Source organism: Megascapheus bottae, chromosome 10 (assembly GCF_031878675.1).
Source record: "Megascapheus bottae isolate mThoBot1 chromosome 10, mThoBot2.hap1, whole genome shotgun sequence".
Taxonomy (NCBI): Eukaryota; Metazoa; Chordata; class Mammalia; order Rodentia; family Geomyidae; genus Megascapheus; species Megascapheus bottae.
Genome location: NC_143518.1, coordinates 27,547,728 through 27,569,731, shown reverse-complemented (window position 1 = coordinate 27,569,731; position 22,004 = coordinate 27,547,728). Strand labels below are relative to the sequence as shown.

General features: G+C 38.1%; 1 protein-coding gene across 15 annotated transcripts in view; it reads left to right on the top strand.

Moving 5' to 3' along the window:
• Positions 1-22,004, top strand: part of Prrc2c (proline rich coiled-coil 2C) — an 82,127-nt gene that overhangs the window by 10,360 nt on the left and 49,763 nt on the right. For 10 of the 15 annotated variants that reach the window (XM_090340456.1, XM_090340454.1, XM_090340452.1 and 7 more), the window contains exons 2-7: positions 12,357-12,522; positions 13,055-13,232; positions 14,704-14,813; positions 16,502-16,627; positions 18,462-18,676; positions 21,213-21,295. In XM_090340456.1, the coding sequence (XP_090196582.1) occupies positions 12,411-12,522; positions 13,055-13,232; positions 14,704-14,813; positions 16,502-16,627; positions 18,462-18,676; positions 21,213-21,295 (824 nt within the window). In that variant the 5' untranslated portion in view covers positions 12,357-12,410. The remainder of the gene's footprint in view (positions 1-12,356; positions 12,523-13,054; positions 13,233-14,703; positions 14,814-16,501; positions 16,628-18,461; positions 18,677-21,212; positions 21,296-22,004) is intronic. The other 5 variants (XM_090340453.1, XM_090340450.1, XM_090340446.1 and 2 more) reach the window with 2 other exon arrangements.

The following is a 22,004-nucleotide window of genomic DNA, read 5'->3' as shown; positions in this document are numbered from 1 at the left end:
ACTAACACTGACAGTAATAGGATTTTAACTCAGGATTTCACACTTTTAGGAAAATATTCATTACTTGAGCTGCACTTGCAAACCCTTTCTTTAATTTCAATGCTTTTCTGTTAGAACTGTATTAAAAGACAATATATACTTTTTGTGCGGAGTTTGGAAAATGTACCTGTTTGTATCAGTTCAGTGAGAACTGTTGAGTTTGTTTTTCTTTTTGGTATTGCTGGCTTAGAGTTAGAGACTGGGTTAAACAATGAAAGGTGTGTGTGTGTGTGTGTGTGTGTGTGTGTGTGTGTGTGTGTGTGTGTGTGTGTGTGTGTGTGTGTGTGTGTGTGTGTGTGTGTGTGTGTGTGTGTGTGTGTGTGTGTGTGTGTGTGTGTGTGTGTGTCCGTGTCCAGTTCTGGGCTTGGGGCTCCGGGCCTGAGCATTGTCCTTGGGCTCTGTCAAGGCTAGAGCTCTACCACTGAGCCTCAGCAACATTTCTGGCTTTTTTCTATGCATGTGGTACCAAGGAATTGAACCTTGGTCTTCGTACCTGCTAAGCAAGTACTCTACCACTAGGCTAAACCCCCTGCCTGGCTCTTTTTAAAGGCTTCCCCCCAAGACTGATTCTGGACTGTTAATAATTTAAATTTAGATTTTTGGGTGCATGGTCAGCAAGATAGTAATCTAGAAATATTGTTAATATTGTATTAGTAAGGAAAAGCTTTTTAAAGGACTATGGTTTCTTTTGATCCCCTCTAGCTGATAAAATTTGAAGTCACTTTGGCAAGCTGAAGACAAATGCTCCTATTGAGTTCATTGTTTCAAGAGTTTTTTAGTGTATTAGCTGTAAGTGAATCAGTTTACTTAAGCTGTGTTTGCTACATTGTGTACAGCCATATATTTAACAGTTGAGATTTTTCTTTTGACCCGTATTTTCCTCCATTTACTCTTGACAGTATTTACAGTAAGTACTAGGGCAATACTCTTTGTTAGCCTAGCAGACGCTTAAGTTTGACCTGTTTATTTTGGTTGCATCTTCTGGCTCTCTTCTTTAGGCATAATTTTTGGCTTTACACTAGATTGAAGTTGGTTTATTTCAGAAGTTCCCAGTTGTGGCTGTACTGCAGATAGACACTGTTGGGGAACTTATTAAAGAATGCTTCTTAAATTATTCTGTCATACTGTCAAGATGTTCTCCCAGAAGTTCTGCTTTGTCTGGCATGGAGCCTTGGAATATATACACCCACACACACGTACACACACACATATGTTGTTGGATAGATCTGTGTTGTCTGGGTTGAGAACTCATATATTTGTTTGTTTACTTTTGGTCTGTCATGGGGCTTGAATTTTCAGCCTGGTTGCTTTCCCTGACCTCTTCAACTCAAGGCTACCTACCTCTCTACCCCTGGAGCCAAGCCACTACTTCCGGTTTTCTGGTGGTGAATTGGAGATAAGAATCTCATGGACTTCCATACCTGGCTGACTTTGAACCATGGTCCTCAGATGTCAGCCTCCTGAGTAGCCAAGATTACAGGTGTGAGCCACTGGCACCCAGCTTCACTTTATTTTATTTTTTTTCTTAATTCATGTCACCTCGTCAGAGAAGTCTTACTGATCTTTACCACCCTATCTACAAAAATCCTTCCCCTTTTTGTGACACTTTACCCACTTTGTTTTTTTCTTTACTTTGTTTTCTTGTTGAAAGTTCCAAATTGCTCTAGCAGGTTTAAATACTTTCATGGCTTAAGGTTGTAGTATCCAAAAGTAACAACATAACTGTAGAAAAGTGTATTATCCTTTAAAAACAGTCATCCATGTGTATTAGGTTTTCATGCCAGGTACACTTAGGCATATGCACCATGATGGAAGAAGAGTTAAAGGCAGTGATAATAATCAATGTTAAGGTAATTGTATGTATGAGTTTATAAATAACCTTTTCCTGTTTTTATTTGTTGCATAAGCATATAAGTCTAAAAAAATAAGTCTTTGCTCATCAACTACCGTCTTGCAACTAGTTGTGGGTGTTTTTGTTTTTCAAATCGCCATGCCCTTAAAAAATTGCAGGTTTGTTTGTCTCTTGCTTTCTGTTATAAAAGCAATGAATAGCTGGGTGGAAAGGCTCAAGCTTTATAGTCCTAGCTACTTGGAAAGGAGAGTTAGGGAATCAGTGAGGCCAACCCAGACATAAAAGTTTGTGATGCTTCATTATAATGAATAACTGGATACAGTTAAGCACCATCAAGTTATGGGAAAGTACAATGGCTGGAGAAAGTGTCCTGTTACCCACAGTAGTTGCTAGGAGGCACAAATGGGGAATTTCTGTTGAAACAAGACAGCTAGAAAGCAATATGCTACCTTGCAAATAACCAAATCAGAAAAGGTGCTGGTGGGAAAAATAGTATGTGCTTGCTGAGATTATAGTGAGTGAGCCCCAGATTGCATTCTCAGTACTAAAAGAAAACAAAAGCAACATGTATTTACTGTATATATTTAGATGTTTCAACAAAGGTTAAGAGTATCTCATAATTAGCTTTTCTTATTAATAATTTGTAGTATTCCCTCCTAGATTTTTTTTATATTTGTCCCATTTATGTATATTTCTTTTTTCTTTCTTCCTGGGGCATGATCTCTGGGCCTAAGCACTGTCCTTGGGCATTCCCAAGGCTAGAGCTCTACCACATGAGCCACAGCACCACTTCTGTCTTTTTCTGTGTATATGGTACTGAGGAATCGAACCCGGGTCTTTGTGCATACTTGGCAAACACTCTACCACTAGATTTTTTTTTATTGTTTTCAAGCTCCAGTTTAATAGCCATGACTGCTTTATTTGGACTATTACACTGTTTGGACTTTTGCATTAACAGTCTATTGCAGGGTTTTGTTGTTGAAGGTGGTGGTCATGGGGCTTGAACTCTAGGCCTGAGCACTATCCTTGAGCTCTTCAGCTCAAGGCTACTGCCCTACTCCTTGAGCCACAGCACCACTTCTGCTTTTCTAGTTAATTGGGGTTAAGAGTCTCACCAACTGTAGTGCCCAGGCTGGCTTTGAATTGCAGCCCCCAGATCTCAGCCTCCTGGGTGGCTAGGATTATAGGCATGTGCCACCATGCCCAGCTCTGTTGATTTTTTTTTTTTTTTTTTTTTTTTTTTTTGCCAGACCTGGGCTTGATCTCGGGGCCTGAGCACTATCCTTGGGCTTTTTTTCTCCTCACAGCACCACTTCCAGCTTTTCTAGGTATGTGGTGCCGAGAAATTGAATCTGGGTCTTCATGCATGCTTGGCAAGCACTCTACCACTAGGCCAAACTCCTGGGTGTTGAAATTTTTTAATCCTTGTAAAATTACTGCCAGAATGGTTTCTTCTTAAAAAAAAAAAAAAAAAAAAAAGCTATGCCTCTGTACTTTCACATCCATGTTTCACTGTGGTACTACTCAAAATAACCAAGCTATAGATGGCCAACAACACATGAATGGATCAATCTGGTATATATACACAATGGAATATTACTCCGCCATAACAAATGAAACTATATCATTTCCATGTAAATGGATGGACTAGAACCATCATAGGAAATGAAGTAAACCATACTCAGAAGAACAAACACATGGATTCCCTCACATGTGAGTGCTATGTGTAAAGTACAAGAATACAGGATTGTGTGTGGGGTGTGAGTCTTAGTATAATATGTACGCATATACGAGGCTCAATGATGTAAGCCCTTTGAACGATTAGCATATATTTAAAAACAGGTATACCTCTGTTCAGAATTCAGTGGTGTCACCTTGCTTTAGAAAATATAGACTATTTGTTCATAGTTGCTTGCTAGTTTTTGAGTTCAACTCCCAACTTCTCAAAACACAAAAGGAACTGAAATTTTTCTCTTTTCATTCTCATTAGCTTTTTTTGTTTAAGCATGATTAGCATTTCAGGGCCTTTGCATTTGCTCTACTTTTGAAGTTGTCCTCTTCCTCTTTCCTTTGAATACACATCATAAAAACCTATTGGGATCTGTATAGTTTAATTCAGCACACTTGTCTCTACCTGAAATAAACTTAGTTAAATCACCACACTAGAAAATAAGACCTACTGGTTTATTAGGGTAAATTTTGTTATCTACTGTCCATGAAAATATTTAATCCCCTCTCAACTACTGGAGAGAGTTCTGAGATCCCTAGTGGGCCTAAAACCTTGGCTAGCACCCAGACCTATAATTTTAGTAATGTATTTTTCATTTTAGCTAAACATGCATAATAAGTACACTGCAGTTTATAGACATGGGCAGTCAGAATGCAATAGTAAAGCTAACGCGTTTCTTTATGCCTTTGTATGATTGTTCTTAATGGAGGTCTTAGCACTTTAGCATAGGATTTTTTTTCATTTTGATAACTATGCAATAGACTGATGGGTGGGAATGTATATTTTATGTAATTGTCAAAGGCATAGTTAAAAATCTTAGGCAATACAGAGCAGCAGGGGTCATGTCACTCAAAACAGCACACAATTTAAAACTTATAAAATGTTTATTTCTGGCATTTCCCAATTAAAAATTTTAGACCATGGCTGGTTGACTCAAGGAAAATAACCTGAGAAAAATAAGCTGTAAGTATAAGTTTACTCCAGCAAGCATGGGGCCAGGATTTTAGTGCCTCCAGAAAAATAAAGAATATAGAAACTCTTAGCTCACAGGCTGTATTTGGCCAGAATTCAATGAAGCTTTCCTGGGCAACTCAACACATAAATTTTATTTGCAAGAATAGCCATTTACATAGAATTAGGTTACAAACATCTTGTTTTAACCACCCTATAAGGCAGACAAGTTAGAGGGTGTCAGCTCTATTCACTGGCCAAAGTGGAAGTGTGAGCCCAGGGCCTCACATACTAAGCAAGCACTTGCCCACTGAGACAACTTGATTTTTTTGTTTTTGTTTAGTTTTAAATACAAATTTGGTGATTTATATTTTTCTGAACACTCCTTGTTTCTTAACCCTTCTTTCTATGTACCTTTTATGTCATCTTTCTAATTAGCTTTGTTTATTATTATAAGAGGGCCAGGAGTGTGGCCTAGTGGTAGAGTGCTTGCCTAGCAAGCATGAAGCCTTGGGTTTGATTCTCTGGTACCACATACACAGAAAAAGCCAGAAGTGGTTCTGTGGCCCAAGTGGTAGAGCATTAAGCCTTGAGAAAGCCAAAGGATATTGCTCAGGCCCTGAGTTCAAACATATAAAAGCTACAATTCTAGTTATAATCATCCTGAGATGTATCCTTGTTACCTATGTCTGTTCATTGTTTGCCAAGATTGTACACAGATCATATGAAAATCAGTTTCATTTCTTTGTAACAGCAATAACCCAAAACTGAAAGTAAAATTATTAAAAAAAAAAAACACTTGGGAATCTATTCTGTTGTCAAGATCTGTATATTAAAAACTACAAAATAATAAGGAAACCCTAGATAAGTGAATGTATGTCCCCATGTTAATGGATCTCAAGATCCAAAATTAAAATGAGAGTTCTTACAAATTTACCTTTAGATTTAAAACAGTTCCCAAAAGAAAGCTCAGAAGAAAAAACTGGCAGAGAGAGAGAGCAGGCATAAAAAAAAGTATGTGGGGGGCAATTAGGTATGTATAATATAGAAAAAGAACTGAGTGTGCATAGTTTGAGAAGGCATTTCATTATATATCTCAGGCTAACAGGTATGTACATCAGGCATGTTTTACTACATGTATTTCAATCTATTCCTGTCTTTTTTTTTTTTTTTTTTTTTTTTTTTTTTGCCAGTCCTGGGCTTGAGCTCAGGGCCTGAGCACTGTCCTTGGACTTTCTCAAGGCTAGAGCTCTACCACTTGAGCCTCAGCACCACTTCTGGCTTTTTTTTTTCTATATGTGGTACCGAGGAATCGAACCCGGGTCTTCATGCATGCTAGGCAAGCACTTTAACCACTAGGCCAAACTCCCGGCCCCTCTATTCATGTCTTTTATATCGATTTTTTTCCCCAGTCCTGTGTCTTGAATTCAGGGCCTACGCACTGTCTTTGGGCTTTCTCAACGGTCACCACAGCACTATTTCTGACTTTTTTCTGTAGATGTGATTTCAAGGAATCAAACCCAGGACTGTTGCATGCTAGGCAAGCACTTTACCACTAGCCCACACTACTGGCCTCTGTATTCGATCTTGTTGGACAAATAGTAGGATGCATTTATAAAATAACATTCCTGTCTACTACTACTTATGGCATCTGCAAAGTTACTGAACAATTTTCATTTGATAGCTCTCTTTGTTTCACACCTTCCTGCTTCTTTGCCTACATGTATTTGTTTTGGAAACAGTGATTTGCTACACAGACTAGTATTCTTTAAATTTGTTTTGGGATACACACACCATTGTTGAATACTCAAGTGTAATTCTCTGCAAATCTGTACCATTTTCTCTTTGGGCTTTTGTAACTTCCTTGCTCTCTCTGAACTGTCAGCTTTAGCTTTTTTTTTTTTTCTTCCAACTTAAGGACCAACCAGCCTTCACTTGTGCCAAACTTAGATAATAAATTTAGGCAGCTGGATGGCTTGACCTTGTTTCCCAAGTATTATTTCCTCTCTGTCCTTTTTTGCTGATGTTCAGTATCTTAACCTATTGGATATATATGCATTTATATATGTGTGTTTATCTGTACATATATATATGAAGTCTAATTTTTGAGTTGTTTCAAAAATAGAGGAAGTCTTCTTTTATACATCTTTACTGAATATATAAGACTATTAGTGTTGATCATTATTAGTTTCTTAGGAAATTCTTAAGTAGCCATGATTCTTTGGTTCATTCTAGGTATCCAAGCAGGAGTCAAATCAAGATAAGCCCTAGTGTGGTATCTTTTCTGAATTGCTTGGATTCTTTTGATAGTATTTCCTACAAGCACTCTTCATTTTTAAAGACTTTGCTATTGTTTTTCACATGTGTAGAGTGAAATTTCCTCCTAATTTAGAGTTTCTGGGTGTTCCCAAGCCTTCCAAAAGGAAGATACCAGAATGGAAGAAGGTTAAACTTGGCTGTAAACTAAAAGCACCCACAACTGGCAAGCAAACCATTATAGTGGAATTGGCCTTTCTCATTTATCCAGTCACATTCTTTTGGGGGGTACAGTAATTCAATAATTCCCCTTTATCTTTGATTGAATATTCTTTTATTTGCACTTGTACTGTGATCATGTGTTCTTTTTGATCTAATCTTTTTCTAGTATAGTAGGAACTGTAGAACATAGCCTCAAAAATCATAAATTTCTCTAGTGTTTTCAGTAGTTGATTTTTTTTTTTGGCCCCCCCCCCCCTTCTCTTTCTGGCACCGCTCGCTCCGGCCCCTTCTTCTCGCTCCGGCCCCTTCTTCTCGCTCTGGCCCCGCTCGCTCCGGCCCCGCTCGCTCCGGCCACCACTCGGTTGGGCTCCGCTTGCTTGCTTTTGCTCTCTGTCGCTTGTTGCAGTCTCGTCTCTGGCACTTCCGGCTTGGTTGTGTCTCGTCTCTGCCACTTCCGGCTTGGTTGTGTATGTGGGATACCGAGGAATCGAACCCGGGTCCTTGTGCATGCTAGGCAAGCACTTTAACCGCTAGGCCAAACTCCCGGGCCCAGTAGTTGATTTTTTTATGCACTTTTCTAACTTTAGACTGTGTTTGTTCATAGTGAAAAGGGAGTGACTTTATAGAATTTCGAGCTGAAACGAACTACTCATCGTAGCATAGGAGCTTTTACTTTGGCTTTATGTAGAACCTTCGTTTTGTGGCTTGTAGGAATAATTGTATGCTCCTTTTTTTTTGTATGCTAATTCCTTATGCTCTATTGAAAACTTTGTTTTGCCCTAACTTTTCGTGTGTGTGTGTGTGTGTGTGATGCTTGAAACACTGTAAAATGACTACTGCAGTTAAGCAAACTAACCTATCCAGGATCCATGGTCATCACCTAAAATTTACTCAACAAAATTGAAGTATACAGTACTCTGCTATTAACTGTAGCCCTTACATTGTCCAACAGATCTAAGTCTGTCATTTTACATAAGTAACTAAGTTGTTTATTGTTTTATAGTTCCGTATCCATCCAAGATTGTGTAATTTTTGTAATGTTCTGTTTGTGCATCTGGTTTGCTTTACTTAGCATAATGTTCATCCATGTTGTTGCACATGGCCATGTCATGGCCATATGCACACCACAATTTTTTCATCCATGAATGGACGCTTAGATTGTTTCCATGCCCGGGCAAATATGAATAAAGCTACCATGAACACGGGAATATTGTGTCCATGAGGTGATAATGTATTTCCTTTTGGAAAAAGGAAAAGGCTTTACCTAGTCATTTAGTAGTTTCAACTTTTTGAAAGCATGCTATACTATTATAATATCAATACTAAAATTACATTGGTACCAACAGTATGCAGAAGTTGCCTTTTCTCCATACTCTCATCAACCTATTTTAAAAAATAATGACTGTCATAGTTGGGTGCAGTGGCTCATGCCTGTTATCCTAGCTATTCAGGAGGCTGAGATTTGAGGATAAAGGTTCAAAGCCAGCCTGGGCTTGGCTTGAGGGTAGGGTGATAGCCTTGAGCTGAAGATCTCAGGGACAGTTTCCAGGAAGAGATCGAGCCCCATAACTCACCAAAAAAAAAAAAAACAGAATGTGTCATTACAGGTATTTTTTAATTGCATTTCTTTAGTAATTGAGTGCTGTTTCAAGTCTATTGGCTACTTATATCTTTCAAGGAAGATGTCTATTCAAGTGTCTTTATTTCTGGACTCTTTATTCTGTATCATTGGTTTTTATGCTAGTACTACACTATTTAGATTATAACTGTGTTATAATTGGAAACTTTCTCTTCCTCAAGATGATTTTTGGCTTGTTACAGTTGTGGTTGGCAGGCTTGGACTGGAGAATTGTTTGTACTCAGGAGTTTTAGAATAGCAACTGGATAACATAGGCAGATGATGATCATTTCATTTGTATCTTTAATTTGTTTAATAATTTTCAGTGTACAGATTTTTCGCTCCCTTTGTTAAATTTGCTGCTATGGTAAATGCAATTGCTTGATTTCAGGCAGTACTGGTAAAAAGAAGTGCAATTGATTTTTGGGGGGTCCTGGTGCCTTACTGAATTTTTATTTATTTATTTTTTTTATTTATTTTGCCAGTCCTGGGCTTGAGCTCAGGGCCTAAGCACTATCCTTGGACTTTCTCAACGCTAGAGCTCTACCACTTGAGCCATAGCACCACTTCCAACTTTTTTCTATGTATGTGATACTGAGGAATTGAACCCAGGTCTTCATGCGTGCTAGGCAAGCACTACCACTAGGCCAAACTCCCCGCCCTGAATTTTTTTTTTTATCTTTAGGATTCTTATGTATTATCTGCAAAGAAACAATTTTGTTTATTTCATTCTGGCTTGTATTATCCCCGCCCCCTTTTTTTCTTTCATTGTTCTTTGTTGAGTAGATATGGTTATATGACATCCTAGATTTATACCACATCTTTTTTTTTTTAATTGTAATTAATAAAAGGGTTACATGATACTTGCCAGAAAGAAGGTACATTAATTCACATATATTGATACCCTTTCACATGTCTTGGTCCCCATTACCCTCCCCTCCACCCACCCTCCTCCCCCCTCCCCCCCCCGCGTCTTATATACCACATCTTAGAGGAATTATTTTGGGTTTTCTAGTCAACTCTGATGTTAGCTTTGATAATTCTCTCATGGTGCCGCTACTTGTGTATCTATTTTGTTGAGAGTTTGTTATGAAAAGATAAGAGCTTTTTGTGCGATGACCAGTATTTTTATCTTTCTGATACATCACACTGATTTTGTTTCTCTGGTAAATCACATCTGATCATGGCATATTATCTAGATATATTGTTGAATTCAGATTGCTGTTGTTTTCTATACCTTTCTTGTTGGTGCCTTCATCTTCCTGAGTTTGGAAGTATACCTGTCCTTTTAATTAAGGGGAGAATTGAAGGATTGGTATTTTTGGCTTACATTTAATTAAGGAAATTATGACAGCTAGAATTAAAGCAGGTACTATATTGTATGATGTTCACATCCTACAAGAAATGACAAACAGGCTGGGAGTTTGGCCTAGTGGTAGAGTGCTTGCCTAGCATGATCAAAGACCCGGGTTCGATTCCTTGGTACCACATACATAGCAAAAAGCCAGAAGTGGTGCTGAGGCTCAAGTGGTAGAGTGCTAGCCTTGAGAAAGTCCAGGACTGGCAAAAAAAAAAAAGAAAGAAATGACAAACAGCCTAATACCTTGTTTTGAATTTTTTTTTAGGTATGAAATTGGTTTTAGTGCATTTGCTTGCTAGTTTTTGTGGTAAGGTATTTAAGATTTAATTATTAGGCCTCTTGAGTGTGACAGGCTGGGGAAGGTATTTACGTTTTCTCAAATGTTTATATTCCCAGTCAGTGGCTTACCATGTTCTTATGCTGCTAGTCAGACTTTGATATGAATAGATGTCTTTGTTCTAGTTCAAGTGAAAATCTACTGGAATTGAAACTGCTACTGATATAACTGCTGTAGCAATAAGGGAAAAAGGAATGATGCAAAAAGTAGTTTATAGATTTGCTCCTAGGAAGTTGTATTGTGATATTGTATCTAGAGAAAGAAGAAAAGAAACTATGTTCCAAGATTGTTGCTTGATGGTGGTGTTAAAAGAGGTCCAATGTTGAATAATTTTTAGTTATTAACGATCAAATGAGTGTTAATAGAGAGGGCTAAAAGCAAAGTTGACTTTTTCTTGATGCATTCTTTTTTTTTTTGTCGGGGTAATGTATAGAGGAGTTACAGTTACATTTGTCGGGTAGTGGGAGCATTACTTCTCGAACATTGATAACCCTTTTCTGTTTTTGTCCCCCTTTCTTTTTCCTCAAAACGCTAGCACTGTACTAGTTGAGACAGCTCCTCTTCCAGCTTCTTGGTGATTAGAGATGTCTTACAGACTTTCCTAGCTTGGGCTAGCTTCAAACTGCAGTCCTCAGATCTCATGCCCAGGAAAAACAAACAAGTAGGGCTGGTAGTGTGACTTAGTGGTAAAGTGCTTGCCTTAGCATGCACAAAGCCCTGGGTAAGATTCCTCAGTACCACACACAGAAAAGGCCGGAAGGGGCTCAAGTGTTAGAGTGCTAGCCTTGAGAAATCCTAAGGATCATGCCCAGGTCCTGAGTTCAAGCCCCAGCACTGGTATAAATAAATAAACAAACATACATACATTTATTTATATTTATAAGATGGAAATGTAACTCAGCAGTAAAGTGCTTGCCTGGTTAATATGCACAAGAGAGTCCCTGGGTTTTAGGACTTGTTCTCTGATACCTGATTTATATTTTGTATGATTTTGAAAGATGTATATGTGGGGGCCAGGAGTTTGGCCTACTAGTAAGAGTGCTTGCCTAGCGTGCATGACGGCCTGAGTTTGATTCCTTGGTACCACATACATAGAAAAAGCCAGAAGTGATACTGTGGCACAAGTGATAAAGTTCTAGCTTTGAGAAAGCCCAAGGACAGTACTCAGGCCCCCTGGACTGCCCCCCCCCCCAAAAAAGATGTATATGTGGAAGTTATACTATCTTTAGTTCTACTTCTATTGTCAATGTCTTTACTGATGGTTTCAGTGGTGGAATTAGCCACTTATTTCATCTGTAATCGCCAGAGCAAATGCTTAGGTTGTAGGAAGTAAGTCTGTATGGATTCGGTGTGTATATGTAGGCTGATGGTGCCAGTCATTACAAGCCTCCTAAATTGTATTAATCTTTATTAAGTAGACAGTCTCCACAAATTCTGTATATATGAAGCATTCATTCAGTGTTCTCTGTGGTGTCATTAAGTGTTTACAAACTAGATAGTATGCTTGTGTTTAGCTGTTTATGTTTATTAACTTTGGCACATACTAAAGAGGTTGGTGAGGGGCCGGGAGTTTGGCCTAGTGGTTAAAGTGCTTGCCTAGCATGCATGAAGACCCGGGTTCGATTCCTTGGTACCACATACATAGAAAAAAGCCAGAAGTGGTGCTGAGGCTCAAGTGGTAGAGCTCTAGCCTTGAGAAACTCCAAGGACAGAGCTCGGGCCCTGAGCTCAAGCCCAGGACTGGCATGCATAAATAAATAAGATAGATAGATAGATAGATAGATAGATAGATAGATAGATACATACATACATACATACATACATACATACATACATACATACATAAAGAGGTTGGTGAAATATTGATGTTAAATTACTGAAGATTGGTACCTTCATTTCTCATTTCAAGAAATCTGTTCACAAATGAATATATTAAGTCTTTACTCAGCTAATTATAAAATGTTTCTTGCTTTTCTTATATATGTATTGAAGACTGATTTTAAGGGGTGTGTCAGAAGGTTTTGGACTCGATGAGTTTCCACCGAAATGTCGGAGAAGTCAGGCCAGAGCACAAAAGCAAAGGATGGGAAAAAGTATGCAACACTCAGTTTATTTAATACTTACAAGGGAAAATCATTAGAAACTCAGAAAACTACAGGTGAGTAAAATCAAGTGGCATTTAATGTTTTTCTGTGCTTTTGTTACGGTAGATGGCACTCTGGAGCTACTTATTAGAAGTTGGGGTTGGGGAGCCTTATTTACATGCCTTTTTATGAAGGCATGCAGTTTTCAAGAGATGAATTGAATATCTTAAAATTGAAAATTTATTCTGCCATGGAGCCTTTTTTATTTCTCTCTTTGTTGTTAGTAGAAATTAGTAAAACAATATGATTCCAAAGTGTAATTCAATCCACAAGGTTCTTAGACACTAACTATGTATTGGTAATTATTGTCTGTCAAAAGAAAAAACAGTAGGGACTTTGAAATAGTCAAAATGACTTGTTTTATAAGCATTTTCACTTTGACTTATGTCACAGGTTTGTAAGCTGAGTCTACAGATCCTTGTCTTAGTACTAGGAATAACCACCCATTCAAATATTTTGTTAATTCTTAGTGTTCTATACAATTTGAAGAATGAAACAGATAATAAAATAGACGTTCTAAGAAAATTGATGTTACTGATCTTTTAGTTGCAGCTCGACATGGGCTACAAAGTCTTGGGAAAGTTGGTATTTCACGGCGTATGCCTCCACCAGCTAACCTCCCAAGCCTCAAAGCAGAAAACAAAGGCAATGATCCTAATGTGAACATTGTGCCTAAAGATGGCACCGGATGGGCATCAAAACCAGAGCAACATGAAGAAGAAAAGTAAGTCTAATTCTTACTCTGGAGTGAAACCTCCTTTCTTTGTGGGGAACCTTAGGTTTCCTAAATGTGCTAAATTGTTGTGTATAACCATAGTAGCTTTTGATTAATTTTCCCTTTAGTAATAATATCTTTGTCAGGGTAGAATAGATAATACAGTTGCTAATCAACTTTGCTTACCATAGCCTATATCAATCTCTCCTTTTTCATTAAATCAGGTGATTTGATATCTGGTTCTTTCTCTAATATGAAACAGTTCTGTTAACCTAAATTCATTGATGCTAAAGACTTTGGCCTGCTTGGTTCACTGTATATCTTTATCATTGACATTGTACATGAAGCATTAAAAATACTCTTCACTGAATATAGAGCAAGAAAGCTGAAATCAATTTTGTAGTGTCTATTTTATCTTAGTCATGATTCATTGAAATAGTTATTCCTTATCAAGCATTATGCAGAACTTTTAACAACCCAGCTAAATATTAGCAATTTTATTTTTTTTTATCAGCTGTTGGATATTTGATGGGGTTTGAGGGCTTATAAATATCTATTATCAGGCCCGGTGCAGTGGCTCATACCTGTAATCCTAGCTACTCAGGAGGCTGAGATCTGAGGATCAAGGTTTAAAGCCAGCCTGGGCACAAAAATACCTGAGACTCTCCAATCAACCTCTAGAAAACAAGGAAGTGGAGCTTAGCTCAAGGGTAGGGTAGTAGCCTTGAGTTGAAGAGCTCAGGGACAGCGTCCAGGCCGAGTACAAGCCCCATGATCTCTCCCACCTCACACCCCAAAAAAAAGAAAATAGGTTATCAGATTCCTGCCTTGATTATCTAGTAAATTTGATCACCTGTGTAGAAGTTTGTGGACTTGATTTTTCTCTGAATTTTAGTTGTAATAGAATTATTTTATAGTAACTAGTCTATTGTAGGTCTGAGTATACTAGAACAATATTAATATTTGAGTCTCTTAACTATTATTTTTAAGCATTACCACATCACAAGGATTTAGTAAAACTGTAGGCCATTTTAAGTATCTTTTCCTCATGTGAATGGATCTGGCAAGTTGCTGTTACCAATTTGAATTATAGTAATAAGTATAGTGGTGAGCCAGTTGACTGTCAAGTGGAGAACTTGCCTAGTCTTAGCCTCTGCATAATTGTACAGATTGTATGAAAAAATGTATATGCACATAATCATATGTAATTATTTATGTATACTTATTTCTGTTTATCATTATTTACTATGGCTATTTTTAATAAGAATTCAACAAAATGGAAAACAAAGCTGTTGTTTTTACCATTATTCAATGGTAAAAGACAAATAGGGACAAAAACAGCATGGTTTTAAAGAGATATTGAAGAACAAAACCATCTGTAACTTAAATACTTAGCACACAAATTACCTTACATATGATGTTGATTTTATTTCACTTAAATATGTAATATCTGAAATAATGGATTCACGTTTCTTTAAAGAGCACCAGAAGTATCACCAGCACAGCCAAAACCTGGGGTAACAGCTCCCCCAGAAGTAGCTCCTGCTCCCAAATCATGGGCCAGTAACAAGCAAGGTGGGCAAGGAGATGGTAAGTGGACATTAGCTGGGGAATATGGTTAGGTTTGATAGTTACTGAACAGCCATGCAGAAGATTAGGTGTAAAAATCAGTCAACAACTATATTCAGATCTTTAAAAAAAACTATAAGTAGTTGTGTAAAGGGATTTCAGATCGTTAAAAAGGATCTTGGGGAAAAAATGGCTCAAGCCTGTCATCCTAGCCACTTAGGAGGCTGAGATCTGAGGATTACAGTTCAAGGCCAGCCCCAGCACTAAAAAGTCTGTGAGACTCTTATCTCCATTTAACCACCAGAAGTGGTGCTATGACTCAAGGGTTAGGGCAGTAGCTTTGAGCTGACTAGTTCAGGGACAACACCCAGGCCCAAAGCAAGCCCAATGTCCAAACAAGAAAAAAAAAATCTCTTGAGGGTAGCAGTTTGCCCTAGCATACACGAAGCCCTAGGTTTGATTATTTGATTGCCATATATACAGAAAAGTCCAGAAGTGGTTCTGTGGCTCAAGTGGTAAAGCACTAGCAATGGAAAAGGCAAGAACAGTGTCTAGGACCTCAGTACAAGTCCCGGGAGTGTCTCCCCTCCCCCCCCCCCCAAAATCTCTTGAGCTAGTTGCTTCTTAAGACACATACATGATCCAGTGAGAGTGCTGTCTTCTGCTTTAGTTTCTTATCTTCATTCCTAGGTAGCAGGAGAAAGCCTATACTATTAATACTTTGACACATACAGGTAACCATACATTGTACTGATTATTCAAAACCATGTTCATTCAAAGCCAGCCCAGGCACTAAAGTCCATGACTCTTATCTCCAATTAACCACCAGAAAATCGAAGTAGTGCTGTGGCTCAAGGGGTAGGGCAGTAGCCTTGGGCTGAAGAGCTCAAGGACAGTGCCTAAGCCCAGAGTTCAAGTCCTACAACTGATACCACCACCCCCCCCCCCCCCCCAAAAAAAAGAAAGAGTTTATTTCTATGTGTGATCTTAAGATCTCAAACATTCTGTCATGAGTGGAAGAGCTAGAGAGTGAACACATTTGCCTCTAGGGAATGGTGAAACTTAATTTTCTCACTTGCAAAACAAACTCTCTAAAATAGAATTTTATGGAAGCTAGTGAAATTACCTATTTTATAGAAGTATAAAAACAAGTACATAAGTGGGGTTGAATAGGTTAACAGTGAAATACAAGTAGTTTCTTAGTGGTAAATTAAAGACATTTCCAAATACCAACACAAGGCTATTTCAGTAATATAATTTAAATTAATTGGAGATAAGAGTCTCAGACTTTCATTCCCAGGCTGACTTTAAATCACAGTCCTCAGATCTCAGGCTCCTGAGTAGGTAGAATTTGGAGGCTTAAGCCACGGGGGCTCAGCTTGTTATGATTTTAGTAAAGAAAGTTGGCTTGTGCTGAAGTGTCAAAAAAATAATAATAAAAGATGGTGAGGAAAAGCCAAACTCTGCTTACATGACTGATAATCTTGAACAAGTCCTCTAGGATATATCTGACAGTTTCCTTAGGTTTATATCTCCTCATGGCTGTTCAATAACTTTGCAAAAGATTTGAGATAATTTTTTATGGAAATGAGCAGTCTTGAAATAAGGAATAATTTATAAAGAAGAGTCAAGAAGCTATCCTGGGAGGGTTGTTTGAATTACTGTTAGTATAAAAGTTACCTGTAATGTGTTTTTGAAAAAACCTGTAGGTATCCAGGTGAATAGTCAATTTCAGCAGGAATTTCCTAGCCTTCAAGCCGCTGGAGATCAAGAAAAAAAAGAAAAGGAAACAAATGATGACAACTATGGACCTGGACCCAGTTTACGACCACCAAGTAAGAGTGTACTTTGTACCTGCAACTGCAGAATAAAATTGTACTGTTGGATGTTGGATGTACCTCCTAAATGTATGACCTGTCTAGTGTGAAAAGACAGACTACCACTATACAGATTGCTACTAGTACTACTGCTGCTGCCACTACTACGACTACACTTGCTACTTGAGCAGGTTGTTTTGTTTTATGTGTCTGTTCTGAAGCTTGAACTCAAGAGCCTGTGTACTATCCTTGAACTCCTTTTGCTCAAGTCTAACACTCTACCACTCGAGCCATAGCTCCACTTGGGGCATTTTCATAACTAGCTGGAGATGAGTCTGATGGACTTTTCTACTGGGCTGGCTTCTGACCATGATCCTCTGATCTCAGCCTCCTAGCCTCAGTGACTAGGATTACAGGTTTGAGCCACTTTGAATTTTTTGTACCAAAAGTATCACTGTAGTTTGAGAACTTGCTAGAACTTTGAAGCTTTATACCTAAAATTAACTAAAACGAAACTTAGATTTTATTGAAGTGCTCAGATAAATTTTGTGTATGGAAATATCTGGTTCTTTTAAGAGTCTACATTTCTTATCCTACCTCAGCTTCTTCAGTGCTGTGGTAATGGAAAAACAGTATACACTCTTGTGTCTGGCCATATATTCGATCCTTTTTGTATTAAGTTCTGAACAATCTCCATTAAAACTGCTTAGAAATTTTGTTCATTGCCCATTTTTCCACTATTAATAATCAGTGATTCCTTGGTTTCTGAATGAAAACTAAACAAGGAAACATTTGGGGTAGTGCAGGAAACTGTGCATTGCAAAGTAAAAACTAAGAACATAAATACAAATCATTACCAAATTTCTGAAATAATCTTGTCTGTGTACATGAATAGGTTTTTGTACATATTTATAAGTGAATTTCTAATAATCTACCTTTCACCTTTCTTTTGGCACACTTCTTATCAGATATGAGTACTTTTTAAGCCTTCGTAATGTAGTTGTATCAACTGAGTGTTTTTCTTATTCACTATTAAGTTACCTTGCTGCATGAAAGAAACATTGATGGGTATGGCTAACAGATTCTTACAGGCTGCAAGCTAATAAAGCTGTGAGCTAAGGCTGTCTTGAATGAGGATGGACTTCTTAGATCGCATGTGTAGCTTTTAGCCCCTTTTACTGGGGATCTTCAAACACAGCTTCCATAAAATAAGTGAAGAGAGACAGATATCCCAGACCCCAAAAGAACTCCATTGTTTTTTGATTAACCTAAGTTTGAAAGGGGTACACTCTTACTGGAGCTTTAATTCTGCAGGTTTATAGACCAAGCCTGGTATACTGTAAGAGAGGCCAATACAAAATGAGTGTGAAGTAGAGGCCACTTAAGCCATCTTGGAGGAGGTTGGCTACCATATAGGGTTTTGTAATATCACATAGTGATTTTATTTGGTTAAGCCAGATATTACTAAAACTGCTCACCTGGGCATATGATAACTAGCAGTTGAGTGAAAAGTAGATGGGTACGAGCATTACTAATGACTCTGCACTGGAAAATTCTCACATTCCTTTCCTTCAGAGATCTCATGAGCCCTATCCTGAAACATGACCATGTAACACATGAATCGGATGAGAACAGTGATTTTAATCTATTAAACTTTGATACCATTTCAGAGAAGGAGGGCACCCTGAATTTTACTCTGATTTGGAAGCCACTTCTCTAGACTACATTAGCCTTAGTAGGTCTCATTAAATAAACTAGCCCTGCTTCGTTATGCTGCTTTGCTAATTTCCTTGAAAGATGCTTAAGTTCACATTCATTATTTTCTTATTCATTTTTTTTCTCTCCACACCAGATGTTGCTTGTTGGAGGGATGGTGGTAAGTCTGCAGGCTCATCTGATCAGGATGAAAAGCTTCATAACCAAGATGAAAACCCAGCTATACCATCAGAACAAAATGATATCCTCAAGGTTGTGGAAAAGAGAATAGCTTGTGGTCCTCCTCAGGCTAAACTCAATGGACAACAACCATCCCTTGCTTCCCAATACAGACCTATGATGCCTCCTTACGTAAGTATGTTAGTCTACTATTAGGAGAAAATTAGAATGGGGCAGGTTTAAGTCTGTCTTAGTAATATCTAACTGAAAAAACATTAACTTTTTTTTTTTTTTAAGTGTGGTCTAGTGGAAGAATGGTTGCCTAGCATGTACAAAGCCCTGGGTTTGATTCCTTGGTACCACGTACACAGAAAAAGTTGCAAGTGGTGCTGTGGCTCAAGTGGTAGAGTGCTAGCCTTGAGGAAAGCCTGAGGACTCTGAATCCAAGCCCCAGGACTGGCTAAAAAACAAAAATAAAAAATTGTGAGCGTAGTAAATAATAGTAGTACATCTGTGTATCAATAATAGAAATCACAAATATTTCAATTTCATATTACAGTCAATGTTTCTTCAAACAGTTGATCCTACATAGACTATTGTTTATTTTATGCATGTATCACAAATTTTTATTTTTAAATAGTTCTGTGATAATAGTTTCAGTATAGTTTTTTTTGAATTGTTATATATTTTAGGTAATGAATGTAAAACATTTATCTGAGAAGTGGTCTGCATGGCTAGCAGATTGCCAAATGAATATTTCATGGCACAAAATGAGCCAAGTGCTTTAATTTTGAAAGTTTTGTTTTGTCAGTGTTTTGAGACTGTGGTGAATAGCACAGGTTGTCTTTGAACTTGAGGTCCTTATACCTCAGCTTCTTGAATATTATGGGGGAGAGGAGCTATCTAGATAATTTTTTTACTTTTCATTATGGAAATTTTGTCAAATTATCTTTAGTTGAACAAAAGTGTTTCAAGGCTGAGAATGTGGCCTAGTGGTAGAGTGCTTGCTTTAGCATGCATGAAGCCCTGGGTTTTGGTACCACATACACAGAAAAAGCCAGAAGTAGTGCTGTGACTCAAGTGGGAGAGCTCTAGCCTTGAGCAAAAATGCTCAAGGACATTGCCCAGGCCCTGAGTTCAAGCCCCAGAACTAGCCAAAAAAAAGGAAAGGGGTTTCAAGTCAGCATATTAGTTTATAAGTACAGTGCATCTAAACTAGTATATAAATACATAATGCCATTAACACATCTACAAAGAAAATAATTCCTCAACATCAGACTCAAAATTCTGAAGGCAATGCAAGAGAGAGTAGTGGGAGAGACATTAGAACTTACAAGGATAGGTAGTAACTTCTTTTCTTTTCTTTTCTTTTCTTTTCTTTTCTTTTCCCAGTCCTGGGCTGGAGCTCAGGGCCTGAGCACTGTCCTTGGACTTTCTCAAGGCTAGAGCTCTACCACTTGAGCCTCAGCACCACTTCTGGCTTTTTTCTACGTATGTGGTACCGAGGAATCGAACCCGGGTCTTCGTGCATGCTAGGCAAGCACTCAATCACTAGGCCGAACTCCCGGCCCTGGTAGTAACTTCTTGAATAGAGTCTCAGAGGCACAAGAGATAGGAGAGAGACTCACTAAGTGGGACTACATTAAAATAAAAAGTTTCTGCACAGCAAGGAAATAGTTAAATAAACTAGAAAGATAGCCTACCAATTGGGAAAAAGATCTTTACCAGCTATACATCAGACAAAGGCTTAATATCCCATATATACAAGGAGTTCAAGAAACAAGCCTTTCCCAAGCTTAATAAACCAATCACTAAATGGACAAGAGAGCTAAGGAGAAACTTTTCAGAAGAGTTAAGAATGGCAAAGAAACACAAGAGAAAATTTTCATCATCTCTGGCTATAAAGGTTTTGCAACTCAAAAAACAGCTCTTGAGATTCCATCTCACCCAGTAGAATTGGCCAACATTTTGAATTCATATAGCAACAAATGCTGGCGGGGATGTGGTGGAAAAGAAACCATACTGCACTGCCGGTGGGAATGTAAACTAGTGCAACCACTGTGGAAAGCAGTCAGAGGTTCCTCAAAAAAACTAATAAACCTTCCCCATGCACCTGGATATAAGGACACCTGCACATCCATGTTCATTGCCATACTACTCAAAACAGCCAAGAAAGGGAACCAGCCCTGGTGCCTCAATCTCTGAGTGTGCACATGTCTTTCTAATATGTGGAAGTTAGATTTTAAAATGTGCTGTGACAAATTACACAGGATTCTAGATACATACAATGACACCAAAAGAGGATGGTCTTAAGAGAACACCTCTTCATATTTGTCAAAATAATATACATACTGAAACAAATTCATAAGATACAGAAACAAAAGACTTTTTAATTTGTTTTTTTCTTTCTGATGATTCTGCATCTGTTCATGGTGTATTCTTGGTATATCTGCAGGAGGGCATGGGGATGGACACAGAACTCAAAAAGAGAATAAAGGAATAGGTGAAAAAGAAAATACTTAAGAATAGGTACAATGACTTAAGCCTAAAATCCTAATACTTAGGAGGGCATTGGTCTTGCAATTGCTTGCTTTTGTAGGTTATCTATACCTAGTAAATAAAATGACCTGTAAATACTATTTTTATTACTAATTCCATAAGTTATGATTTTGCAATAGTCAAATTGAAAGTTTCTACAAGTTACCAAATTTGTTTTTTCTTCTTTTAGATGTTTCAACAATACCCAAGAATGGCATATCCTCCTCTTCATGGTCCCATGCGGTTCCCACCTTCTTTATCTGAAACAAACAAGTAAGGCTATTGAAAATCCAGGCTATAGATATTGCTCAGTGGTACAGTGCCTCTCTGGCGAGAGCAAGGCCCTAGGTTTTATGCCTAGTACAACTAAAGCAACAAAAGTCTAGATTTCCATATGCTCATTAAACTTTCTGAGTGTTATATGGATTATGATGATAATCTTTTGTGTTCTCATGAGTATAGTTGATGTTTATGTTGTATAATAATAATAATATAAAGCATCATTGTTTAAGAAGTTCACTTGTTGAAGAACTTTAGTTGTTGACAGGCTCTCGTGGCTTATGCTTACAATCTCTAGGTACTTGAGAGCCTGAGATTGTTAAAATATAGTACCAGGCCTACATAAGCCAGGAGAAAAAAAGTTTGTGAGATAACTTCTCAAGGAAGGGCAAGAGCCTGTTGTCCTACCTACCTGGAAACCTAACATAAGTGGATCCTGTCCAGGATAGGAATAAAGGCCCTGTTTCCAAAATCACAATAAAAAAATCAGGACTGGAGGCAAGGCTCTCTGATAAGAATGGATGTCTAGCAAGCACAAGGACCAGAGTACAAAGCCAAAGTAGCGTTTTTTGTTGGTGGTGGTGGTGGTTTTTGCCAGTCCTGGGCTTGGGCTCAGGGTCTGAGCACTGTCCTTGGACTTTCTCAAGGCTTAGCACACTACCACTTGAGCATCAGCACCACTTCCAGCTTTTTTCAAGGTATG